Here is a 23,100-nt window from a genome sequence, read left to right as displayed (position 1 = left end):
GGAGAACTTAAGCATGGGCTGCCTCATGTGAGAGATGTGCACTTCTTGCAGGCCCTGGAAGGGCTTAACTGCAGGGAAGGTTGAGAGCCAGGTGCACAATATCCAGACCAGCGGCTCCATCCCAAAATTTGGCTGGGGAGTCTTTGCAGAGGAGAGACAAGAATGAAGAAAATTCAGGCAGCTGTGCTCTGCACTTGCTTGTGAGCTGCCTACAACTGCCTGGAGGTGAACAAGAGGTAACTTAGCAATGCATTTTGGGGCTATGTCAGCTCCATAACACAAAAGGAACTAAAAGCAGTCATGGAAAGTAGCACTGGCTTAATATGTGCTCTTGGTCCCTCATTAGACACATGAGACACTTCTGAAAGATCCAGAGGCCTCCTGCCTCTGGTACTGATTTCAGAAGAATACCACCTTTCATGCTGGGAAGGAGAAGTCCAAAACCTTTAGGTAAGGGACTAAACTCCAAGTTGCAGTAAGATACCTGGTATTGTGGGTCGGCTTTTCTCAAGCACCAAGAATACACCATTTCTGTTGACTTAGGAGATGAGATGTCATTTCAGGGGAAAAAGGAAGCTGGGCTCTATGTAGTACATAAATCTGGTGGCCCTTGCGGGCTCAGACCTTGGCTCTGATTTTTTTAATGTCTCTCAATAGCTAGTAAGGATACAGTGTCAGATGTGAAGGTGTTGCTGCTCCTTCCTTCCACAGCCTCGCCTCTGCCCTGGGGCCACCAGGGAGGGATGGATGGATGGATGGATGGATGGATGGATGGATGGATGGATGGATGGATGGATGGATGATGCAACACTTTGGCTAAATAGTTTTCTGAATAAAAGGTCTGTTTTGCAGGAGTAGCTCCCCAAACAAGCTGCTAGCCTGGTACAAAACACAGTGTCACCAAGATGTCAACACACCATGCAGGGCTTCACCCAAGAAAGGGATGAAAAGGGGTGGTAGTTTGAAGAGGTGGGAATAATGGAGGAGATTCTCTGTCCAGGCTGTGGATGGAGGCTGGTAACACCTGGGTGCAGGAGGGTTGAAGCCCAAAGGGAGCTGCAAGCTGTTCTCTGGTGCTGCTCCAGTTAGAGAAGCAGCCAGGCTGTGTCTGGCAGAGTGACAAAGCTCCTTCTTCCATGACTCATTTCAGGAGAACAGCTTTGGTAAGCAATAATTTTGCACTCCTGTGATTTCAGAGGGTGTGGAAAAAAAAAAAAAAAAAAGCATCAGTTGAGCCCAGCTGAGAACAGAGGCCACATGGCTGTGGGCTCAGCCATATGCTCCGAGCCAGGAGCAGGGCACACTGTCGTCCACGTGCCACGGGGCAGGCCAGCCCAGGCAGAAATGGAACCGCCTGCAGCAAGACCCAGGTTGGCTCTACAACATGTTGTTAAAGCAGGTGGCTAGGAATTCAGTGTGGCTGTAAGGATGTCATCCTCCCACTCACCTGCTCTGTGACTCATCCTGGTGAGCTCATGCAGGAAAGGCAGGAGGGTGCTGCCAGCCTGGCTGGGTGGAAAGGCCACAGCTGCCCAAGGAGCTGATGACCCACACCAGTGAAGCTGCCCGTGGAAACAGGCAGTGCAAGTTTGACACTGTTCAGCAGTGCACTGAGACGAGGGCGAGCCCGTGGCTGGTGTGCCAAGGGGGAGAAGTAGAAACTTCCCATGTTTCCAAGCCTTCCCTTTCCTGTCCCTTCAGGGACAGCAAACTCAGCAGTGGCAATGTGGCCAGTGTGCCTGTGGAGCACTGGTAACTGTGTTTCATCCCCCCGGAGTGCTCTGAGTGAAGCCATGGGACCTCCAGAGCAGGATCTCGTCTCTGCATCAGTGTGATGTGCACACAGTGCATGTTGTCACCTGTACTTACCTCCCACCTCTACCAGGGGCATCCCCAGAATCACCACCTTACTTTTTGGTGCCATGACAAGCATCCATAGGGGTCACCAATACCAAAAGAATGAAAGACTCTCATGGAAAGCCCTGGCACTACAGTTTGTTTTCAATGAAAGACTGTTCTCTTTGCACTTCCATCTTGAAAGAAAACAATTCTGAAGCCCAGGAGAGTACCACTAGCCTGCCTACTGGGTTTTTACTCTTCGCTTCCTCCCTCTGTACGTTGTTTTTCTGTCTCAGCTGTCTCTGCGCAGCTTAGGAGATGAAGAGGAGCTTTGGAAAGGGTAGCTGAGGCTGCAGTCTGGGCTGCTGCTGCCCTCTCCTGGGTCTAAGGCGGCCAAGAAACCAAGAGATGATTTTTTAAAAGAGATTTTTGCAAGTCTGGGTGCAAGTCATACTTGGCAGATCCTCTTTCATCCTTGCAGGGAAAAAGGGGAACAGCCTTCAGAGGGTGCCAGGCCCAAGGATGTGGATACAGGGATTGCCTATATGTGCCATTTGAAGACCTTTTATCAGATCCCTTCGTGAGTCCCAGCGAAGTTTATGGCAAGACAATTCATGATCAGCTTGGGGTGCAGGGGTACAGGTGCACTGGCCCAGTATTGAGGGAGCTTGTGGTTTCTCACATCAGTTGCTGCCTGTTCCCTCGAGGATGGTTTTGTTTATATTAAATAGCTTTCCAAATAAGATGCTATGGCTGATTACTTGTACTCCAGACAAGTCCCCAGCTCTATCCCTCACTCTGGCTCCACTGCCAGCTGGAACAAAACCTCATATGGCATCTTTTGTCCTGTCTTGTCCAAGCTTTGTCTGACCCTTCCCCAGGATCTCATCCCAGACGGAGGGAGCACCCAGCCAGGTGAGCACTCAGCCCTTCAGTTCAGGAGGGATCTCACCCCAGCTTGGTCCTTCTGCAACAATGTGAAGGCATCCCCCTTCCAAAATCTGAGCCTCTGTGTCCTTTTGCTTACCCCTCTGAAAAGCAGCCAAGGAATCATAGGATCCTAGAATGATTTGGGTTGGAAGGGGCCTTAAAGACCACCTAGTTCTACCTGCCTGCTGTGGTAGGAACACCTTCCTCAGGGTTACTCCTGACAGAAGAACCTGTGTAGACGCCTACGAAGGTTCGGGAATAGTCCATGGGTGCACAGGAATAACATGGACAGTTCCTGCCATAGTTGATGATAAGAGGATGCAGAATCCTCCCCCGTGACGCCAAGAGCCCCTAATGCAGCAATTGGCTCATGGTTTCTGAAGCCACTTAGAGGCTTATTCTGGTGTTAGTGCCTTGTGAGCGGCTGGGGGCTCAGTGCTGGAGGGCTCCAAGGCTCTGGGGTGTTAGTGGAGTCCTGGCTCTCTTCTCAGTGGGAGCACAGGAGAAGGTGGAGTCGGTGGTCTTCCTCTACTTACAGCCTGTCCAGGAATGGGAGGCTTGGAGTCAGTGATCCAGACCCAGAAAATCATTCTTCCAGAAAAATCATCTCAGAGCCGAAAGAAGCCCCAAGACACAGGCTGGGACTGGAGTCCTCTGTGCCACAGAATGCTCCAGCCGCTGGGTATGAACCTAACCACATCCTGGACACCAAAGACCTCTCCAGATGTGCTACTACAAAACCCTGTGGCAGCCAGGAGCAGCAGATGGATTTCCACGAGGTGGTGCCAGACCTATGTGAAGGGAGCTGGGTGCCCTGCATATCCCTGGGCAGAGATTCCTCACCTTTTCCTTACTCACCAGCCCAAACCCGTATGGAAGTTGGCTTCACACAAGCAGCCACTCATGTTGCTCCAGGTATTTAAGAGCCAAATTAGCCCACTTATTGAAAACATCAAGTGTTTGAAGAGCTGGGGAAAAGAGGAGTTGCTGTGACATTACCCACCTCCCTGGTAGCACCAGTTGCAAAGCACAGGCACGAGGCCACCACGATGGTCAGCGTGACATGGGCCCAGTAGGAGCTGTGTCTCGCTGCCCGGGGGGGACCACGTGGGCTTGTCAGTCCTGCCATAAGAACAAACTGCGTGGGCAGTAATTCTTCCCAAAAATGCTCTTCCAGTCAGTGATGGAAAACTCCATCATGGGCTATTAAATATGAAGTCCCTGAGCCACAAATCCTGCAGCAGTCGGAAGTGCCAGACTATTTATACACTCCCGTGTAAGAGCCATAGCAGACCTTTGGCTGTCTCCGTTGCTTTTTGAATGTTTTCCAGTCCAGCTATATGCTTCCGAGACAGGGAGAGCAGAACCGTACTCCGTGAATTATGGATGTGTGGAGGGTCATAATGACGTTCTCCCTTTCATAGGCTCCTCTTCTCTAAATGATTTTTAACCTGCGCCTCTCATTCAAACAGCTCTCGGACTACCTGGTAACTCCGAGCTCTCATTCCAGGGAGGGGATAACTTGGGGCATGTTGTAAGACTGAAGAGAAGAAAATAAAAAACCCCACGTTTGTCCTCATTCAGTACCAGTTGCCATTTTATTGTCTTCTTACACGGTGTCACAGATCATTGTTCACCCTGAATCGCCGATGGGCTTGTCACCACATGGACCACACAGAGGTGGAAGCTGTGAGCTAGAGGGTTGGAGGCAGGGTTGCACACCAGCACCAGGGTTTTGCCCAGTCTGGATGGCTGGAATCCTCCCCCAAATGCTGCCTCATCCTTCACCATCCTCTCTACTCACTCCTCTTCATCCTCCCCAGCAGCCGGGAGGAGTGGGAGGAAGGCAGGAGGCAGACAGTGCTGGGGTGGGTGAGGAGAGGACCAAAGTGGCTGATCCTGGGGATGGAGCAGTGGTGGCCCCAGCTGTTCCCGGTCCTAGAAGGAAGTGGTGGTAGTTATGGCAGTGCTTCCCAGCCAGGCTCCCCACTCCACCACACATTGAAGCATTGAGGAGGGCACATCCCTGTGCCTGGGAGCAGCACCTGATGGGGCAGGAGGTGTGCAGGGAGCAGGGAAGCTTTCCCACCTGTTTCCCCAACTCCTGACAAATGCTAGGACAGCCCCTGCACTGCCTGGGAGCTCTTGTCCCCACCCCTGGGAGGCTGCAGGCAGGTCATTGAGCAGCTGTGGCTTGTCCCTCACCCTCGCAGTGGGGATGAATGGGACCGTGCACCCAAGGCAGCTCCATTCCATCTGCATGGAGTGTGAAGAGAGTGAGATATGATGTGCAGCAGGAGCAAATTCTTGGTGTCCTAAGTACATAAAAGCCAGTGTGGTATCAATGCCTTTGGGGCCTGAACTCTTTTGTCCCATGCAGACAGGCTGAAATAGAAAAACATCTCATCTCCTGTCCTCTTCCTTCTGCAAGAGCAAAGCCCTTGGGCCCACAGCCCTGCCCACAGCAGGATTTGCAGGGTTGGGGTCAGGGTTGTGGTGTGACAAAATGCTTGATGAAGGCTTTGCCTTATCTGCTCATCCTCACCACCCATAACTGGTCCCACACACTTGCTGTGCACCAGGTCGAGGTCCTGTCTCCTGAGCCATCTGCCTGCCGGCTGGGCTGCCGGTGGCCCCATTTTCCCCTTCCTCCATCCTGAGCACCAGGACTCAGTCTGATAAAATCCCCATCGAAGGTGGGATTACCAGGCGCTGTCTGGAGCTCAGATCACCTGGGTTTTTCAGTCTTGGGCAGAGGACAGAGCTTTGTGGAAAATAAAAATGGGATAGGGTTGAGAGCCTGGCATGGAGCTCCCTAGGGAGTGGAAGGAGGTGTCTCCTGGGGCTGAGCAGCTGATTTAGCTCCTGGAAGGCTTCACGCCAGATGAATTGTTTTTGCTGGGTGTTTGAGATCCTGTTTTGCTCTGCCAGGGCTGGGAGACAGCCACAGTTCTCTGCTCAGCTTAATACTTTAGGCACAATGGAAGAAGAGACGCTCAAGGACCATGTGGCTGATGGCCAGGAGCGGATCTAGGCGAGGTCTATAAAGAGCATCATGGCACATAATGCCAGCTACCTGAAAGGAGGTTGTAGCCAGGTGGGGGTTGGTCTCTTTTCCCAGGCAACGATCAGCAAGACAAGAGGGCACGGTCTCAAGTTGTGCCAGGGGAGGTTTAGGTTAGATATTAGAATTTCTTTACAGAGAGGGTGGTCAGACATTGGAATGGGCTGCCCAGGGAAGTGGTGGATTCTCCATCTCTGGAGATTTTTAAAAAGAGACTGGATGTGGCATCAGTGCCATGGTCTAGTAACTGCAGCAGTGTTGGATCAAGGGTTGGAATTGATGATCTCTGAGGTCCCTTCCAACCCAGCTGATTCTATGATTCTATAAGGACCTTCCATCTCTCCACTGCCATGTCTAAGGATGGGGGTTGGCTGGGCAATGAAAACCTGCAAGAGAAGAGCTGTCAGAGTATCTCCAATAGCATCAGCCCACCACCCTGCACAGGATGGGCTGGGAGCCAGTGGACACCCTGGCTTAGCCCAGCTAAAATTGAGGTCAATGGGACTGGGCAGTTCTGGGGTGCTTGAGCTTTTCTTCAGCACATCAGGGGAAACACAGACCCTTTAACTGAAACCAGGGAGCAGCCCTTGCCCTCCACCCACCTTCTTCAGCTTTTTGCAAACCCTGGATTTTTTCTAGCCTAGAAATGGAGCTATAAGGTGCTGGGGGACTGCTACCAGGAACTCCAGGAGGGGCTTCCCTAAGAGGTCCCCATCAGCTTTAGTACTGCTTGATGGCAGAGGCTTGGGTTCCCTGGGGAAAGGGAAGGACCCACTAATGGAGAAACTCCAGGAAAGAAGCAAAATTAAATTGCACCTCACTGGGAAGAAGCCACCCCCATTCCAAATGGATCCTCTCACTGGATGCAGCTTTGTGAAAGCCATGGCAGCATCGAGATCCGGGAGCAACAAGCCCAGAACTGGGATGAGAGCAGCCCTGCTGACCTGGTCCCAGCTCCAGGCACACAGCCCTGCAGGCCCAAGTGATGGCCTGTACTCTAGACCACTTCAGATTCCACAAGCACACCCAGAGGCTCCCTCCCAGTCCAGGAAGCATCCCATGGTGCAGGCAAAGCAGGAGCCCAGGTAGCCTGGGAGGAACATGAAGCAAGATCCTTTATTGTACACAGTACAGAATGTAATGCAGCTTTGCAGGAGATACATAGCCCTGCTTGAGTAAAGATATTTCAAATCAGTCCTCAGATTAACCCCTTCTGCACTGCAGACCTGCCACACCGAGCAAATGGTTAAAACCCTGTCCCCAAGGTGGGGTTCCCAAAAACCGAATGCTCCCCATGGGTACAGGTCACTGCAGCCCCCATGGGGAGAGTAACCGAGTCTTCGTGAGTTAATCTTCATACTTCCCCAAAAAAGAATGAATCAGACAAAAACAAAAAAAAAAACAACCCAAAACCAAACAAACCCCAAAAAATTCCAACCGAAGCTAACTAAGGAAGAGAAAAAAATTCCTATACAGCATTTACAATGAAAACATGTAGCCTGGTGCGGGGGAGGCAGGTATGGATATACGAGTGGTGGATGAGTGTTAGGAGGTGCAGCGGGGAGGGGGGAGCTGGAGAGAAGTGGGGTATCCAGGAAGGGGGGTGGGGGACCCCCCATCCCTGCCCACCTCAGCCTTACAGCCCAGCTCCGAGGCCATGCCGAGCAGGGGGAGCGCAGCTGAGCCGACACCGGGGTTCAGCCCCGGCTCCCCGGGAAAGAGGATTGGAGCAGTGAAATGGAGTGGACTAGATCCTTCGGCAGCCATCCCAGGGAGCCACAGGCATCGAGGGCTGCCCCTGCAAGTGTGCCACCGGGAAAGCCATGGGGGTGTCTCCAGGGGCTCCGGGAACAGCAGCCGGGCTGCAAAAAATAGCTTTGCCTTAAAATACAAAAAATCTACAAAAATCAGTTTAGAAACCTTTCTTATTTTCCTAAAACATCAAAAAAACCCCCAAAAACAAAAACAAAAAAACCAAAACAAGGAGGGAATTAGTGTCAGGGTCTCCTCCCCTAAAATGCAACCCATGGGCTGCAGCCAGAGCTGAGGAGGATCGAAGGGGACACGGAGAGGATGCAGTGGATTATATGGGAACAACAGGTTATATGAGGAGGGGGGGTTCGGGAAGAAGGCAGAAGGCTTCTCAGGGTTGGGGTAGGATGCTGCACACATCAGCTCTGGGGTGCTGGCCAAGGCAGCCCCCCTGCATCCCTCCTCTCTGTGCAAATCAAAGCCCTTTCCACCACACAAGGCAGCTACGCGGATTGTGCTCGATGCAAAGCAGATTGTCGTGACAATTGGCTCGGCGGCCACGCAGCCCAGTCCTGGGGCACTGCCAGAGCCAGAGCCTGGGGCAGACACTGCAGCTTTAGGCTCCCGGCGCCCCAAAACATCACGCTGATGTGTGGCAGGAGGTGCCGGCCACGGGCAGTCCTGTGCACTAGCCCTTGGACAGGAAGGGTGGGAATTCATCGGTGACACACGCGGGGTGTTTTAGATCCCTCCAATTTGTGTGTGCACCCACGCGGTTTGTCGTTGGGTGCTTTTTTTTTTTTCCATTATGAACAGCCAAAAATATTCTTTAGAAAACAACGTTTGCCCCAGGTGGATGCGCTAGTGCCAATGGCTCTGCCGGCCGGCCGAGTCAGTAGGCGAAGCCCTCTGCATAGGGAAGGCTGCCACAGGGATCCATCTCCAGAAGGAATGCTGGGCTGTCCTCGAAGTGCGTCAGCGGCACTGTCTCCTCCTCTGGCACCGGGCAGTCGGGCTCTGTCTTCAGGAAAGGGCGCTGGTTGTCGGGATAGGCCATGGAAAAGAGGGCGTCGGGGTCACAGACGAATTTATAGACGTACCGCTCACCGGCAACCTGTGAGGAGGAGGAGGGAGGGTGTGAGAGGTGCCCTGAACTTTCACCCTGCCCTGGGGAAGCACTGCACACCTGACACCAGAGCTAACCCCCCTCCTGCTGCCCCCTGAGATGCCACAGTGATAGTGGGGGACAGTCACACCTCCGTTGTGGGGTGGCAGGTGGGGTTACTCACCTTCTGCATGATGCCTTTCTCATAGTAGTAGCGCAGGGAGCGGCTGAGCTTGTCGTAGTTCATGGCTGGCCGGTTCTTCTGGATGCCCCAGCGCCGCGCTACCTGCGGGGAGACAGGTGGCAGCAGTCAGGGCTCCAGTGAGGGCTTGGACATGGATCCTCACACGAAATCACAACAGAAACGAAAAGGGTCTCGTTTCAGAGGGCTGATGCAGCCGGGGGTGAAGGCATCACCACGGTCCAGGAGTGGTGCCCCGCCTGCCATTATATACACTCCAGCTGCGACCACGCAGCCACCGCCAAACCGGGAGCCGAATCAAAAGCCATTTGATTAGGGGGAGCCTGCCAAAAAAGCTGCTTCAAAAAACCACAATTTCCATGCATGGCATAAGAGACATTATGGGTAATTACCCACAATGCACAGCTCTGTGCTTGCTACAGCTGCTTTCAATTACTCCCCAAACAGCTTCTTCCTCTGTGTCACCCTCCCGCAGAGCCACACGGCTCCAGCACGGCAGCGTGCCAGCATGGAACCACTGCTGGGAACCCAGGGCAAAGGATGGGAGCAGTTTGGGAAGGAGGGAGCCTTGGTGGAGCAGCAGGTCTCGGCAAGGCACAGCACAGAGGCAATGCCACTGCATCTGGTGACCACTTGCAGCTTCAGGGGCTGGCACATGCCACGCCAAGAGGCAGTGGAAGAGATTAAAGGCAAATTTCTACAGCTACCTGGAGAGTAAAGACACGTGTCTCGCTTCAAGTGCAAGCATGAACATGCTGTTGCATGGGAAGGATCCAGCCCTCTCCTGCATCCCCCATGGCCACTCCCCAGCCTGAGGGCAGGACCACCTCTCGTACCTCCTCAGGCTCGATCAGCTTGAACTCCATGCCCCGGCCAGTCCAGGCGATGAAGTGGGCATTGGCAGGGTCATCCAGGAGGGTGACGAGGAACTGCCAGAGCTGCAGGGACCCACGCCGCTGGTAAGGAGGGCCCTCGCGGTACAGGGTGGGCTCCTGCTTCACTTTACCTGCCCCCACAGAGACACCTGGTTAAACACCCTGGGTCTGCCCCTCTCCCAGATTGTGTCAGCAGCAACAGACATGTACAGCAACACTGAGGTCATCCCTGTGCTGAGACAGCTGAGCAGGATCAGGCCATGGGGTGGCAGAGGGAAGAGGTGCTGCAGGCAGGAAGGTGGCAGGGACAGAGATGGGCATGGCGACGATGCCAAGCTGCTGTGTGGGATGGTGCTCAGCAGCTTGTGAGAGCACTGTACCAGCACTGCTTGGCTTTAAAAGCCAGACACTGTGGATCCCAGCATCCCCACATCTCCCTCCATGAGCCCTGGTCCCCCTGGGGTCAGACTCTTACCCTCCAGCCTCTCCGGTACCACGCACGTGTCATCAAAATACAATCGTGTGTCCTTTTCATATGAAAATCCTATGGGGAAAAGACCCTCAGTGTGCACAGTGTCTCAACCACTCTGGCTGGACCCCAGAAAACCCGGGCTTGACCCAACCCAGCACAAGACCCTATATCCCCAGCTCCAGCAGCAGACTCAACCCCAGTTATTTCAGTGTCTGAGCACCGTGCAGCTCTGCCCCCCCTCACTCCGGGGAGCTGGCAGAACCAAAACCCTCTTAGCAGCTATATCAGGCATATTATCCCAGATTACACGGCGCTGCCGTGCCCTTGCGGCACACGCGCAGGGGCTGCTGGCTGCTTTTAGTGCTGGTGCCAGTGCATGCGGCTCTTACAGGCACCACCATGCTCCTGTGGGTGTTTTCAGGGTGCCCAGAAGCTCTGTTGGCCTCCTGGAAGGTACTGCCGGCCCCAAAAGAGGGATGGGATGGGACCCACCAGGGATGCCATGAACAGGGGGAGAATGGGGGAGGTCACTCACCGTCATGGCTGCTGGGGAAGACATTCCCCCGTAGGTACGAGGACTGGCAGTTAGGCACTTCTGCGAGAGAGATGAAGGTGACATTAAGGATGTAAATCCCATGGGTCCCACCAAGCATTTGGCAGCATATTTCCACCCCAAGCACATCCTACGGCATAGTCCGGGCATCTCCCCCCCTCCCCGGTCCCCTGCATCCACCCTCAACATTGGGGAAAAACCCAGTGTGACTTGAGGTGGCACTGCAACGAACACTGGAGCAAAGGCTAAGTCAGCTCAGGTTCTCACAGGCCCCACAGGAAGGGAGGCACCACTGCGCCTCCCCTACCATCTGCTCGGCTGTGCCACCCTCCATCCCGAGGTTGGGATATTTTTAGGTCCTAAGGCGATTAGAGGATTTTTCCGTGATGCTGGTGGGGTCCAGCAGCCAGCAATCACAGCTAGCCCCAGGCCAGGGCTGTGGGGGGACCCGCTGGGTGCCGTGGGGCACCCCAGCCCATGGCTATGGCACCGACCACACCACACAGCATTGGGTGAATGCCTGCTCTATTCCCTGGCTTTGGAAAGGGAGGAGGAGAGAGAGGAAAGAAAAAGGCAAAGCAGTATCCCAGCACTATGGGAACTCCAGCACCCACTGCCTGAGGCTCAACCCTGAACCCACCATGCTGATGGAGGAGATGCTCTGCTCCTCTGGGTGTCAGTGGTGTAACCCCACCCAGCACCTGGCCGCCCCCCAGCTCATACCCACCTGAATCAATGCAGTAGTCCCGGGGCTCCTGCTTGATGCCCATGGGGGGCTGGAAGCCGTGCCCAGGGGGGCCAGGCAGGCCGGGGCCGCTGGGCTCGTAGAGTGGGTCATGGTACTCCTGCTTGAATCCCTGAGGGGGGCGGGGGGCAGCCGGGCCCAGGGGCTCCGACAGCTGCCGGTGGTAGACGGGGCGGCTGTCCCCTGGGACCCCCGGCTGCGGTGGAAAGGGGTGGCAGGGCTCAGACAGCTGCCTCTGAAACCTGGGGGAAAGGACACGGCATTACTGCAGAGTGGGGATGAGCCCTGCTGCCAGTTCCCATCCCAGACCAGGACTGCATGACAGTTGGGTGTCTTCAGCTTGGGGTGCTCCCAGGGTGCACCCACAGCAGGCTGGGATGGTTCCTCAGGAGCATGGCCACCACAGGGGCTAATCCCATGGGGACCCAGTGGGGTGCTGAGGAGCCCCGTCCCCTTCCAAGCACTGGGCACCCCATGCTGAAAGGGCAGGATAGCACATGGGCCATCACAGAAAAGCACTCTGGGCTTCAGATATCTGGAAAGGAGCGAGAAAAGGAACCAAAAAAACAGCCTGCAACAGTCCTAATGCTGTAAACCAGTAAAATCTGGCCCCAGGGTGGGGGGCAGCACTGCAGGGCCCGGGGATGCTGCGCATGGGTGGGCGCTTATGCAAAGCCAAATCCACTCTGCAACTCCAGCCGGCTGCTAATCCGCCTGCGCAGCCGGGATTAAACCTTGAACTCAACAGCAGAGAGCACTATTTTCAGCTCCAGGGTGCTGCCACCACTGGTCTGAGCCCCAGCACGATCTCTGCTGGTGGCAGTAGATGAGGGACCATCCCGAGGGTGTGCTGCCGCATCCCCCCGTCCTCCAGCACCTTGAAAGGCGATCTGGGATCTCCGCGCTGGCTCCTCTCGGCCGGCCTTGCACCATTTGGCTTTGTAACCGGAGCTCTCCCAGCTGCCGGGCTGGGATTACTCCATTTCCGAGCCATGTCCCTCTGCCCTTCCTGAATGAAACCCAAGCCCCACGCTGGCATGGTGCTTCCCAAGGGGTCGCAGCCAGCCCCCCGCATAGCTCAAAGGTCACCCAGAGCTCTGCTTTGCTGGGGAGGGATGTTCACCTGCTGTGGGCACTTTCCAAGGGTTTCCATGGCCCCACTGCATGGTCTTTGCCGGGTTGCCACATCTAGCCCCATGACCACAGGGGTGACAGAGTGGCTGTCACAGCAAAGGGCATCCAGAGGCCAAAAGCAAGGCCAGAGGTCTTCTGTGACCTGCGCTGTGGCACCTACTGAGAGCACCCTTGGGAGCAAACCCATGGTGAGGCTGAGGACTGAAAAAGTGTCCAGGGACAGGGGAGTGTTGGGGGATGAAGCCACAGCTTGAAGAGGAAGGAGGGAGCAGGGGTCTCCTTCCACAGCCCCCAAAATCATGGTAATGCAATGAGATATAAAAGGGAGCTCAGGACCAACCCCTAGCCTAGCAGTGCACAGGGACAGGACAGGAAAGGTCACAGCTCCCCAGCCCTGCAGGGCTTGGTTTGGGGGCAGAGCTGCAGTGGATGGGAATGAGGAGAACAGAGCCCTGACTCAGCACCATCACCTGTTGGCACAGGGATGGATGCAGGAGGCAGCCTCTGCCTCCCTCACCTTTCTGGAGGGGGAGGCAAAGGCTCTGCCTGGTGTTCCAGGGGCTGGGAGGAGAGGTTCTCCCCATTAGCAGGAGAAAGAGCTGCAAGATCCCAGTAGGAAGTAGCAAGTTTTGCCACACGGGACCTCAGGCAGCAACATTTGGCCCACCGTCTGCAATCGCAGCATGGGGACAAAGGGACAGGCATCCCTCCTCCTTCCCCACGCTATGGGGTCACTGACCCACCCTAAGAGTCCTCATAACCCCCCCAGCAGTTGCTGGGGTGGGGAACACCTTACCTGTGCTCTGTGGGGTATTGGTTCTCAGATATCATCTTTGGCATGTGCATGGGCGGGTGTGGTGGCCGTGGCACAGCAAAGGGCTGCTGCTGCTGCCGCTGCTCCTGCAGCGCGTGCGGGGCCGGGGCCGCCCCATGGGCAGCTGCCGGCACGGCCGGGGCCGGTGGTGGCGGTGGTGGCAGGGCCGATCCAGGGTGCGCGGGGGACACCGGCGTGGTGGGCGGCGTTAATGGCTTGAACCCGGCGGGGGGTTTCCTGTCATAGGCACTGCCAAAGGAGATGGGCCAGGGGCTGAGGGAGACACCGACGGGGACACCGCCCGCATGACAGGGAGTCCCCGAGGGGTCTGCGGGCAGCGGCTGTCCCTGCGCTACCTACCAACAGTTGTAGAGGCACTTGTCCCCATAGCCAGCACAGAGAGCCTGCTCGTGGCTGCAGGATGACAGCTCCGAGGACGGGCTGGGCAGCTCCCGCTTGATCTTTGCCGGAGGTGGGGCGTGCAGGACCACTGCAAGGAGAACAAGGAGGATACACGTCGGAGAGAGCAATGGGGACATCGCCCCTGGGAGCATCTGCTTCAGTGCTCTTTGCTTGGGAATCAGGTGCTGAATTATGCCCCAGGAGCATCAGACAACTGAACCAGGGCAGGAGGGTGCCCCAGCAGACCCCAACATTGGCAGTGGAGTGAGCTGGGGTGGCAGGGGAGGGCAGAACTGGGACAGTCACAGCAGCCCAGGACATTGCTCGTAGAGAGGGAGTCCTTCCCCATTGGGATCCAAGAGGGGCAGAGCAAGGGCTGTGAAAGGGGAACAGGCAGCTTGACAACAGCCACGGACGAGACATGTGCCGTGGCCAGAGCCCCTCAGCAAGTGGAACCGAGCCCAGGCACCACAGGCAGCGGCTGCTCCCCCAGGCCGTGGAGCAAGGAATGCAGGGGCTTGACAGACTGGAGCTCTGAGAGCTCATAAACAGAACACAGCAACCCACTTGTCCTCACAGGGGTATACCCATCTTCCAGAGAGTCAGTAAACAGGATCCACCTTCCCCCAGCCAAGGTGCTCCAAGCAGACCCTCTCCCAGGGTCCCACAATTGTATGAGCTCAAGTGACAAACATCCCATTAAACCCAAATCCTCACTACCCACTCCCAAGCCCACTTACTATATATAATTATAAACTGAATAATATACGCTTAAGCTAATTGATTTCTAAAAGCAGGCGCTCTAGGAAAGGGAAAGCGCCTCAGAGATCTGCACCTAAATAGTGCCTCAGAGGAGAGCCAAGACTAATCGGAAGTGGAGTATTAGCTTCATGCAAAGCCTAAACACAGCCCAGCTACAGTGGAGAGGAGTAGCTCCAGGACAACTGTTCACAGCTTGCCAGGTAATTAGCTGCTCCCCTAATTTGTCAAAACCTTTAAAGAGCTGCTGACTTCCCTCTCTACCCGTCCCCCTTCCTTGCAAGGGCCCAGCACAGCTGGTACCGAGGGCATAAAACCCCCCGAGAAGGATTTGAAACACAAAGCCCAGCGCTGAGCCAGCACAGCCCCCCACACGCCTTCCACTGGCTCCCAAGCCGGATTTATCCCACTCCTCCTCCTTCCCCCCTCCCCAGCGAGGTTTTGCCGCTCTCAGCATTTCCAGCCTTAACAGGGGGCCGGCACGGCGGCGGCAAAGTCCAGGCGCCCCACGAGCCACGGGAAAGCAAAGGGGAACTGGCTTTGGAAGGGCTCCAGCTGCCTATTGCGGGCATGGTTCTCCCAAACAGGCTCCGTGTTGTTGGAGCGGGTTGTTTTTCCGCCAGTCGTACAATGGGGTCTGGTTATTCATTGAAAAAAAACCCTCCAGTCCCTGAGCAGGCACCACCCTCCATTCACAAACACTTCGGAGCGCTCCATTCATGTGGCTGAGGGAGGGAAGAAAAAAAAAAAAAAAGAAAGGAAAAATTTCCCCAGAGCTTAGCTCTGCCATTCAAAAAAAAAGGGAAATGAGCCTTAAGATCCTAACAGAGACCAGCTGTCCAAGCCCGGACTCCGTGCAACGTTTGGATTCCTTACACAAACACTGCAGGGCCGGCCGGCGCTGCTCCTGCGAGGCACTCCTGATGCCCAGCTCGTGGCTGACGAGGCTGCAGGAGCTGAGGGGGCACCAAGGCTGGTGGTGCAGCTTTTGCGGGGAAGGTGCTGGGTTTGGATCCCAGCAGTGAGCAGCCAGGCTGGAGGGTTCCCTGGGAAGGAGAGCCCTGCCCCAGCACCCAGTGCCTCAAAGGATGCATGAGCACTTTTACCCTTTCCGGTCCTGCCCTCGGCACTATAATTTAAAGCTAAAAAAATACATAAAAATAGGCAGAGGGAGCAGCTCAACTACAGATGGGGCTGGAGAACATGCCTCAGCAGATCCATGCCAGGGCTGAGCCATGGGAGCAGCGAGAGCGCCTGTGGGTGCCTGACAGCCCCTCTCTGGTCTGCTTTAGCCCCTAGGGATGAAAGGATCCCAGGGAGGCTGGGCAAGGGACCAGCTACACGTGCCACTGCTGTGCCCAGGTAGGAAGGGAAAGTGGGGGAGCTCAGGCAAACCATCACAGTGCCTTATAACCAGTCAAGCTGTAGATGCCCCAAATGCCAACCATGCCAACCCATCAGCGAAGAGGTCTCCCATGGAAAAGGGTGACACCCCAAAGCCACTCCAGGCCTTGAATTCCCAGTGAATCCCTTGGTGAGAGACCGGGTAGGTTGTTCCAGTCCACCAGCATAAATGGATCTCCAAAATGCCGAGCCTGGAGGACACTGGCTTTGCCAGTGGCACCCACTGTCCAAAGCAAGGGGAAGGGAACTAAACCACCACTCCCAGCGCAGGGACCTTGGCACCCGCTCAAGCCGTCACCTGGGAGCTGAGCTCGGCGCCTGCCCCTCCATCTCCCGACACTACAGGACGCACCCAAGGTCACACCAGGAGAGAAGCCAGAAATAGAAGCCAGGCTCCTGTTGTCCTTTGTTTAAACGACTCTTCCTCACAAACAAACCTCCTGCTTTCATTTTGGTGTGTAAGAAAACCCACTCCGTGTCCTGCCCGTGGCTTTTGCCACGTGCCTCCCATGCAGGGAGGCCACAAGTACCCGGGGAACAAACCATCTCCTGTGATGCTTGATCTCCTCAGAATGATTCCATCGCTTCTCAGGTATATAAACAACTGATGGAGGCATAACACCACACATACACCCTTCTCCCCAGGACCACACTGCTGGTGAACCCACACCTATGCCTGGCCAGGGATGCAGCACGATGGCCAGCGTGGTGAGCTCTGTGGAGTTACCCGTGGCCTCCTTGCCTTCCCAGGAGGATCCACCATTTCCCTGTTCAACTTATAAGCACTGAATCAGGCCTCTTGCTGCTCAGTCCAGGGTGCTAAGAACAAAACATCCCTCATTCAGAGCAGCCCTGGTTTCTCTACAGTGGGGTTTCCTCCCTAGCACAGTGATCCACTGCCCTCCAGCATGTTATTTTGCTCCTAAGCCCCTACTTTAAGCCCCTCTCTGCAGAGGATCTCGGCTAAGGAATTGGGAACAGCAAGTAGGAAGCAGTGGAGCTGCAGGCAGCTATGAGAGGGTTTTAGCAAGGCAAGAAGGATGTTGCAGTTCTGAGCATCTCCAAGACTCCACACAGCACATGTGGCAGTGCATGATCCCCCCATTGCAGTGGGGTGCAAACTGAGCCTGGTTTGTCCCTTTTTGCTGCTGTGCCAAGAAAGCTTGGCCCTGGGAATGCACGATGGGGCAGGAGATGGAAGTTTGCTCAGGATAAGAGAGCAGTAGCTTCCTCAGTGAAAAGGCACACGACTGCAGTAACAGAGTCCAAGGCATGCCCACAAACATCTGTAGGGACTAAGGAGGGATTTACCTTCCCCTGGGAGCTAAAGGACACTGAACCCCAATGTGACCAGGAAAGCAGCCCATCTCCCTTAGTGAAAGCCAGGTGCAGGAAGGAGCTGCACCGGAGCCGTCCCTCTCTTCCTTTCTACATGGCACAGGGTTCAAAACCGGAGTGAAATGAGAAAATAGGGTCAGGGAACTGTAAACTGGAGTTTCTCTCCTCTTTAAAATCTCTCCAGTGCAGGGATGGAAGAGCCAGGCTCCCCATTCCCCTCCACCTGAGTCTGAGCCCCCTCAAAGCCAACACAGCAGCAGCAAAGGAAACCTTTGCTTTCTTTCCTCAGGAAAGTTAAGGAAGGTTATTTCCTCAGGAAAGTTAAGGAAGGTTATTGCAGTGGGGAGTCACACAGGCAGATCTCTTTTCAAGTAACAAAGTCGTTTCAACACCAGGTCTGCGGGCTGTGCAGGTCAAAACATTTTAAGAGTCCTGACCAAATGCCTTTTTATTTTTCCCCTCTTTTCCCTGCATCACCCAGAAAAGTTTGTCTCTCCTCCCTAAGCTCTTCAGGTTACAAGGAAACAAGAGACTGCCAAAAGGCACTGGAAACAGCTTCAGCTCCAAGAGCCACCCTCCCACGCACACTGCAGTTTCTACCGCTCCGAGCGAGAGCTGCCGGGCTGTGCTCGGGATGTCAACAGCCCGTTGTGTTTCTGACTCCAGGCTCGCCTTTTATCTCAGGGGAGACAGGGAGAAAAGCACATCTGAAACTTGGGCTGTCTGGAACAGCTTAATGGCAAGCTTCCCACTCCGAAGTAATCAAAGAGCAATAATTAACATGCATTTGCTGTCGGAGGAGATACCCCGCTGCATGCTGTGACAAAGCCGGAACGAAAAATCTGTTCGACTGCAGGCTAAATTTGATTTCCTTTAAGTTCCGTAGCTGTCTGGCTCAGCAGCAAAACCCAGCCACCAACACCAAGCTACTACTTGTGTTTGCCAGGTAACGAATCAAAACATCCTGATTCACCCCCCCCCCCCCTTCCCCTCCAAGCGACCCTCAGACGTCCGGAGAGCAGCGCCCGGAGCTGCGCAAGCCCCACACGCCATTCCCCGGCCCCTGCCATTCCCCGGCCCCTGCCCTCGCCGCTAACCCGCTCCAGCAGCGCACCGCGGCTCAGAACCAACACTCGCTCTTATGCAATTCACGAGGGACTGCATTTTCACTGGCCTCCTTTTAAACAGGCTCGCTTGCCAGTGATTAATGCTGCTTAAAGCGGCTCAAGTTTCACCACTCAGGCCCACTCTTGCCAGCAGCCCTGGGCCAGGACTGTAAAAAGCTCCAGAAACTGCAGAGATTGTGGCTAACCAAGGAGCCCAGCACGGGCTCTCGCTTGCACTTGGAATGGAAAAGGAGCGTTTAGAAGCAAATCCACCTTACTACGAACAAGCAGCTTGTCTCAGAGGAGCCCAGAGATCAGTCAGAGAGATTACCATGAGTTGGGCCGTGATTTTCCCCATTTACAAAAGACAGGACATTGCAAGTTTCATCTCGATGAACCCAAATTGCACATGCTTTCTCCCAGAAGCCCACAATTCCACGTTTTAGCCCCAGCAACAACTGCTTTCCTAAGGAAGCAACTCCAAACCCAGCGCGAAGTTTTGCACAGGCACCCAAACCACCTCCCCCCTGAAGAACAAAAACCCAGAACAATCACTTACAGTTGTCAGACTGGAAATCTGGGACAAATTGTTCATCATCGGGGACCTGAGCTAAAAAAAACAAACAAAAAAGTGGGTTTATGGCTTTTTCAGTTCTCAAAAAATGCTCGCGGAGAGATTTTACATGGCAAAAGGTGGAGGTGAACACTTGCCTTCAGCTAGCCAGGCCTCTTGGAGCTGGCTGAGATCCTGGAAGAGCTCTGGAACAGAGTGAAAGACTTATGTGCTCCACAGAAGAATAAATAAAACTGCCATTATTTGCAGGATTATTTCTAAACCAACGAACGTGGGGCAAATGGTCTTGCGGGGCACAAGAGAGGCCATGGCCGCCTGGGCCAGCCCTGCCTACCTTCCGAGTCGTGGGCCAAGTCGGTCTCCAAAAATTTCCTTTTCCTATCGGACCCCGGCCGGCCTCGGCCCTCCTCTGCACAGGACTTCTGCAACGACCAGGGCAACAGCTGCCCATGAGAGTGACAGCCCCCAAGGCTGGAGGGTGCCCCCAAGGAGAGCAGGGTGCCCCCAAGGACAAGGGGAGTACTCCCAAGGATGGGGAGGAGGTGCCCCCAAGGTCGGGAACGGAGGTGTCAAGAGGGATCAGGGAGGGCAAACTTACCCCGGGGCCCATGAAGGGAACCTGCTGATCGTAGAAGCCGTCCATGGTGCGGGGGAGGCGGGCAGTGCCCCCGGCCCGCTCAGCATCGACGCCGGCCCAGGAAGAGGGGTCCCGCCTGGGCTCCGGCAGGTGCGAGGCTGGGGGGTGGAAGGGGTCAGGATCAGACCCTGGCCCCTGCCGCCCCCGGGGCTGGCTCGGTGCGGGGCTGCCGCGCCTCCCCGGGGAGCCGGCCCGCTCCTGCCGTGGCGGGTCGCAGCCCCCCAGCTCGTGATGTCACCTAATTTCTATAGAAACGGCCGTGACATCACGCGCCGTGGGAGCGGGAGGAGGCAGTGGGGCGGGCGGGAGGAGGCAGTGGGGGGGGGAGGGCGGGCGAGAGGAGGCAGTATGGGGGGGGGGCGGGCCGCATGCTTTGGTCCCCCCGCCCCTCGCTCGGCCTCCCCCTTCCCCCCTTCCCCCCTTCCCTCCCCCGCCGCTCACCGCGCTCAGCGCTGCAGGGCCGCACCGCAGCCCGGCCCGTTCCCACGCCGCCCCGCGCGCCCCATTCATAAACTCCGCCCCCCCCTCCTCTCCCCCGCGCGCGCGCTCGCTCGCTCTGTCGCTCGCGCGCGCCCCCCGCCATTCACACCGCGCGGCCCGCGCCATTCATAAACACCGCCCCCGCCCCAGGCCCGGGCCGCGCCTCGCCCCCGCCGCCGGGCCCTCACGTACCCGGCCGGGTGCCGCGGACTCAGCCGCCGCGGGCTCAGCGGCAGCGGGGCGAGCCGGGACCGGGGCCGGGGAAGGCGCGGCGCCGCTCCGAGCCCGGGCACCGCGCTGCCGCTCTGCGCCGGCCCGCAGCCCCCGAGCCAGCGGCCTCCGCCGCGCCACGCCCCGCGTGCTTGTTTACCCTCCGCGCCGGCCAATGGGACGCCGCCGCTCGACGGTCCGCGCCACCAGATTGGCTGCAGCGCCGCTCCGCGCCCGCCCGCGCGCTGCTCCGCCTAGCACCATTGGACGTCGGCTGAGTGGGCGGGGGCGGCAGCGACCAATGGGCGCGGCGCGATTTGCCTGGCCCCGCCCGGAAAGTTTTTCATTCATAAAAAAATAGAAGGGGAAAAAGGCTGGCGGGTGGGGCCGGGGCAGCGCAGCATTTAAAGGGGCCGCGACCTTCTGCAGGAGGGAGGCTGGGGGGTTAACCGGCGGCCTTGGGAGGGGTAGGGTGGGGGGTGGGACAACCCAAGGGACCGGATCCGGCGTGGCGGGGACCTGGTTCGTGCGCAGTGTGCCCAGGAACCTGCACGCCGTACGAATGGGATGGACGTCAGGCCTCACTGGCAATGGGGACCCCTCTGCATAGGCCGTGAGATCCCCTCCTCTTTCCTGGGAGGTGGTTTCACCCCAGCAAGGCGGCGTCACAGGAGTCCCCCTTCGAGCCCGGCGTTAACCCACGCCTGAGTGCCTGCTTGGGCAGCCTTTCCTCTGCAGGTACCCTGGAGCCAGGGTTGCCTTAGAGAAAGGGACATGGGAAAAATAGTTCACATCTGCAGGGGCTTTGGGGTTGCCCGTGCTACGAATCCCTCCAAGCGAGTTCATGGATACATTCCCTTGCAGGACTGCAAATGTCCCAGAAGTTTGGGAATGAGTTTAGGACAGAGTGGTGTTGCTGTGTCCTGCCAGGGCCTCGACTGCATCATTTCCATGCTGAGTGCGTCAGTTTCCCCATCTGTAAATGAACGGGGTAAGACTTGCCATGGGGACCTGCCAGTGGCTGCTCAGGGAGGATGCAGCAGGATAAATGGACTGTGTGGAGGCCTCACATTGGGAAGTTGCCCAGGGGTTAGGAAGCCTGTCGGTACAGGGTTGTCCTGGCCAGTTTGAAATCCTCAGCCTCAGGTCATGGACTTGTCGGTGTCCTGTGAGAGCTGTGCAATGTGTCTCTGTGGGCTGCTGGTGGGAGCTCCTCTGTCGATGTTGGGTTACTGATAAGCTTCCAGAGCCCTTCAGGGCCAACTCCACCCCCCAGGGATAATGCTGGTCTTGGCAGGTAGCTCATCTGCCGTCGTGTCCTGGGTGGAATGGCGGGGGGGCTGCCAGGATACACTGCCCGCCGGGTGCCTGTGTGCTGGGGGCAGGAAGTGCACAGAGGGCACGGGGTGTCCTTGCTGCCCGGAGCCCACTCCCGGGGGGCTCTGCAGGTGCTGGTGCTCTCATTTCCCCTCTGCACGAAGGCAACCAGGATTAAATCACCGCAGGTAAAATTAGCAGATGACACATGGGCGGGTGGGTGGCAAAACCCGGTCTGGGAAGCACGGCAGGCTGTTGGGACGAGCTGGGTCACCGCAGAGCTGGGGGGCACAGCGTGTGACCCACACTGATTGCAGCCACGCGCTGTCCAGGGGCTGCTCAGTACCCCTGGGACGGGGAGAGATGATGAGGCTGAGTGCAACTGTGGGACAGGCAGGTGAGAGGTCACAGGAGTGCCTCGGGAAGAGCCAAAGCCCCTGGAGAGCCAAGGCTGGGAGGGGGCTGGAGATGGGTGCCTGCTAAATTTAGAGCCCACTCAGGGGAAAAAAAAAAAAAAAAAAAATTTGCAGGCTCCAAATTTAGCCGGATGCAGCTCCCACTGAGCGCCGCTCCACCGTGCTGCCGCTGCCAACACCCCTTCAGCCCTGACACCCTGGATTGGGCACAACCTGTTTCAGTCCCTGAAGGTGGGGACCCCACGTCCAGCCAGGAATCACCCTCAGTCACCCCAGGATGTTCATCACCATCTTTATTAGAGGCAAGCCCACAGCAGTCCAGGTGTACACAGTAACACGCGCTACGCTACGGACGCCATTCCATGCAGGCAACCACAGCTACACACACAGCGGGAGGAGGGGGCTGGGGCTCCTGTGGGAATGGAGTTCCCAGCTCTCGGGAGTCCCCCAGTGCAGCACTGGCACCTGTGTCTGGGGCTGTTGTTTGGAGTTTCTGTTCTATCCCATGCCCTTGGGAACTGGGCTGAGCTCGTAGACGCTGAGGGGAATAGAGGGGTTCGGAGCCTCGAGTGTCCCTCAGCTGCATGGCATATTCCTCCCTGGAGCCAGGGACAGCTGGACTGAAGGGTCCCTCCTGGGCTGAGGACCTTTGCATCCTCAGACTAAGGAGGTCGGGAGCTGCCATGCCCGTTGAACCATGCCTTTGGCAGGGTGGGAGCAGATAGGAGCCATGTCCCCTGGGGCAGGTGGCAGGAACCCTCTCCCTGACCATCAAAGGTAACGTCTCTGCCACCACTCCTGGCAGACCAGTGCTGGCCTATCACTGTTTCACTGGTGGCCCTGGGCTCTCCATGCCCTGCAGGACACGTGGTTGAGCATTCCCCCCTGGATTTAAGCTCAGAGGAGCATTCCCTGCCCACGGTGCTGCCAGAGCCATGGGTGCAGGCATGGGCACATGGGCTTGCTTCCCCT

General features: G+C 56.5%; 2 protein-coding genes across 5 annotated transcripts in view; one reads left to right on the top strand and one right to left on the bottom strand.

Moving 5' to 3' along the window:
• BOK (BCL2 family apoptosis regulator BOK) overlaps positions 1–4,296 on the top strand; it is a 35,042-nt gene extending 30,746 nt beyond the window's left edge. The window contains exon 5 of one of the 2 annotated variants that reach the window (XM_032698283.1): positions 4,194–4,296. In XM_032698283.1, coding sequence (XP_032554174.1) covers positions 4,194–4,208 — 15 coding nt within the window. In that variant the 3' untranslated portion in view covers positions 4,209–4,296. Of the gene's footprint in view, positions 1–3,307; positions 4,100–4,193 lie in introns of those variants that run through there. The other variant, XM_032698281.1, reaches the window with a different exon arrangement.
• Positions 4,297–6,919: 2,623 nt separating this feature from the next.
• Positions 6,920–20,499, bottom strand: ETV5 (ETS variant transcription factor 5). 3 transcript variants are annotated; one of them, XM_032698279.1, is made up of 13 exons: positions 20,378–20,499; positions 19,667–19,803; positions 19,403–19,490; positions 19,206–19,253; positions 19,054–19,104; positions 13,846–13,975; positions 13,468–13,734; positions 11,520–11,779; positions 10,775–10,834; positions 10,243–10,311; positions 9,729–9,898; positions 8,875–8,976; positions 6,920–8,699 (listed from the first exon to the last, which is right to left on the bottom strand). In XM_032698279.1, exons 2-13 carry the CDS (start codon positions 19,709–19,711, stop codon positions 8,478–8,480), a joined length of 1,512 nt encoding a protein of 503 aa, XP_032554170.1. In that variant the 5' UTR covers positions 19,712–19,803; positions 20,378–20,499; the 3' UTR covers positions 6,920–8,477. The 3 variants fall into 3 exon arrangements, with proteins under 3 accessions (XP_032554170.1, XP_032554168.1, XP_032554169.1); XM_032698277.1 differs by lacking the exon at positions 20,378–20,499 and having other exon boundaries at positions 19,403–19,511; positions 19,667–19,906; XM_032698278.1 differs by lacking the exon at positions 20,378–20,499 and having other exon boundaries at positions 19,667–19,905.
• Positions 20,500–23,100: the final 2,601 nt, after the last annotated feature.

This window comes from Chiroxiphia lanceolata, chromosome 10, assembly GCF_009829145.1.
Source record: "Chiroxiphia lanceolata isolate bChiLan1 chromosome 10, bChiLan1.pri, whole genome shotgun sequence".
NCBI classification, from domain to species: domain Eukaryota; kingdom Metazoa; phylum Chordata; class Aves; order Passeriformes; family Pipridae; genus Chiroxiphia; species Chiroxiphia lanceolata.
Note: the sequence above shows the minus strand (reverse complement) of the source record. Positions and strands in the feature narration are given on the sequence as shown.

Excerpts from the sequence above, each read along its gene's own strand:
- ETV5 (XM_032698277.1), bottom strand. The coding sequence starts at position 19,711 with ATGGACGGCTTCTACGATCAGCAGGTTCCCTTCATGGGCCCCGGG. Across the intron at positions 13,735-13,845 it reads AAGTGCCTCTACAACTGTTG|TGCCTATGACAGGAAACCCC; the intron begins GTAGGTAGCGCA and ends CTCCTTTGGCAG. Across the intron at positions 8,977-9,728 it reads AGCTGATCGAGCCTGAGGAG|GTAGCGCGGCGCTGGGGCAT; the intron begins GTACGAGAGGTG and ends GTCTCCCCGCAG.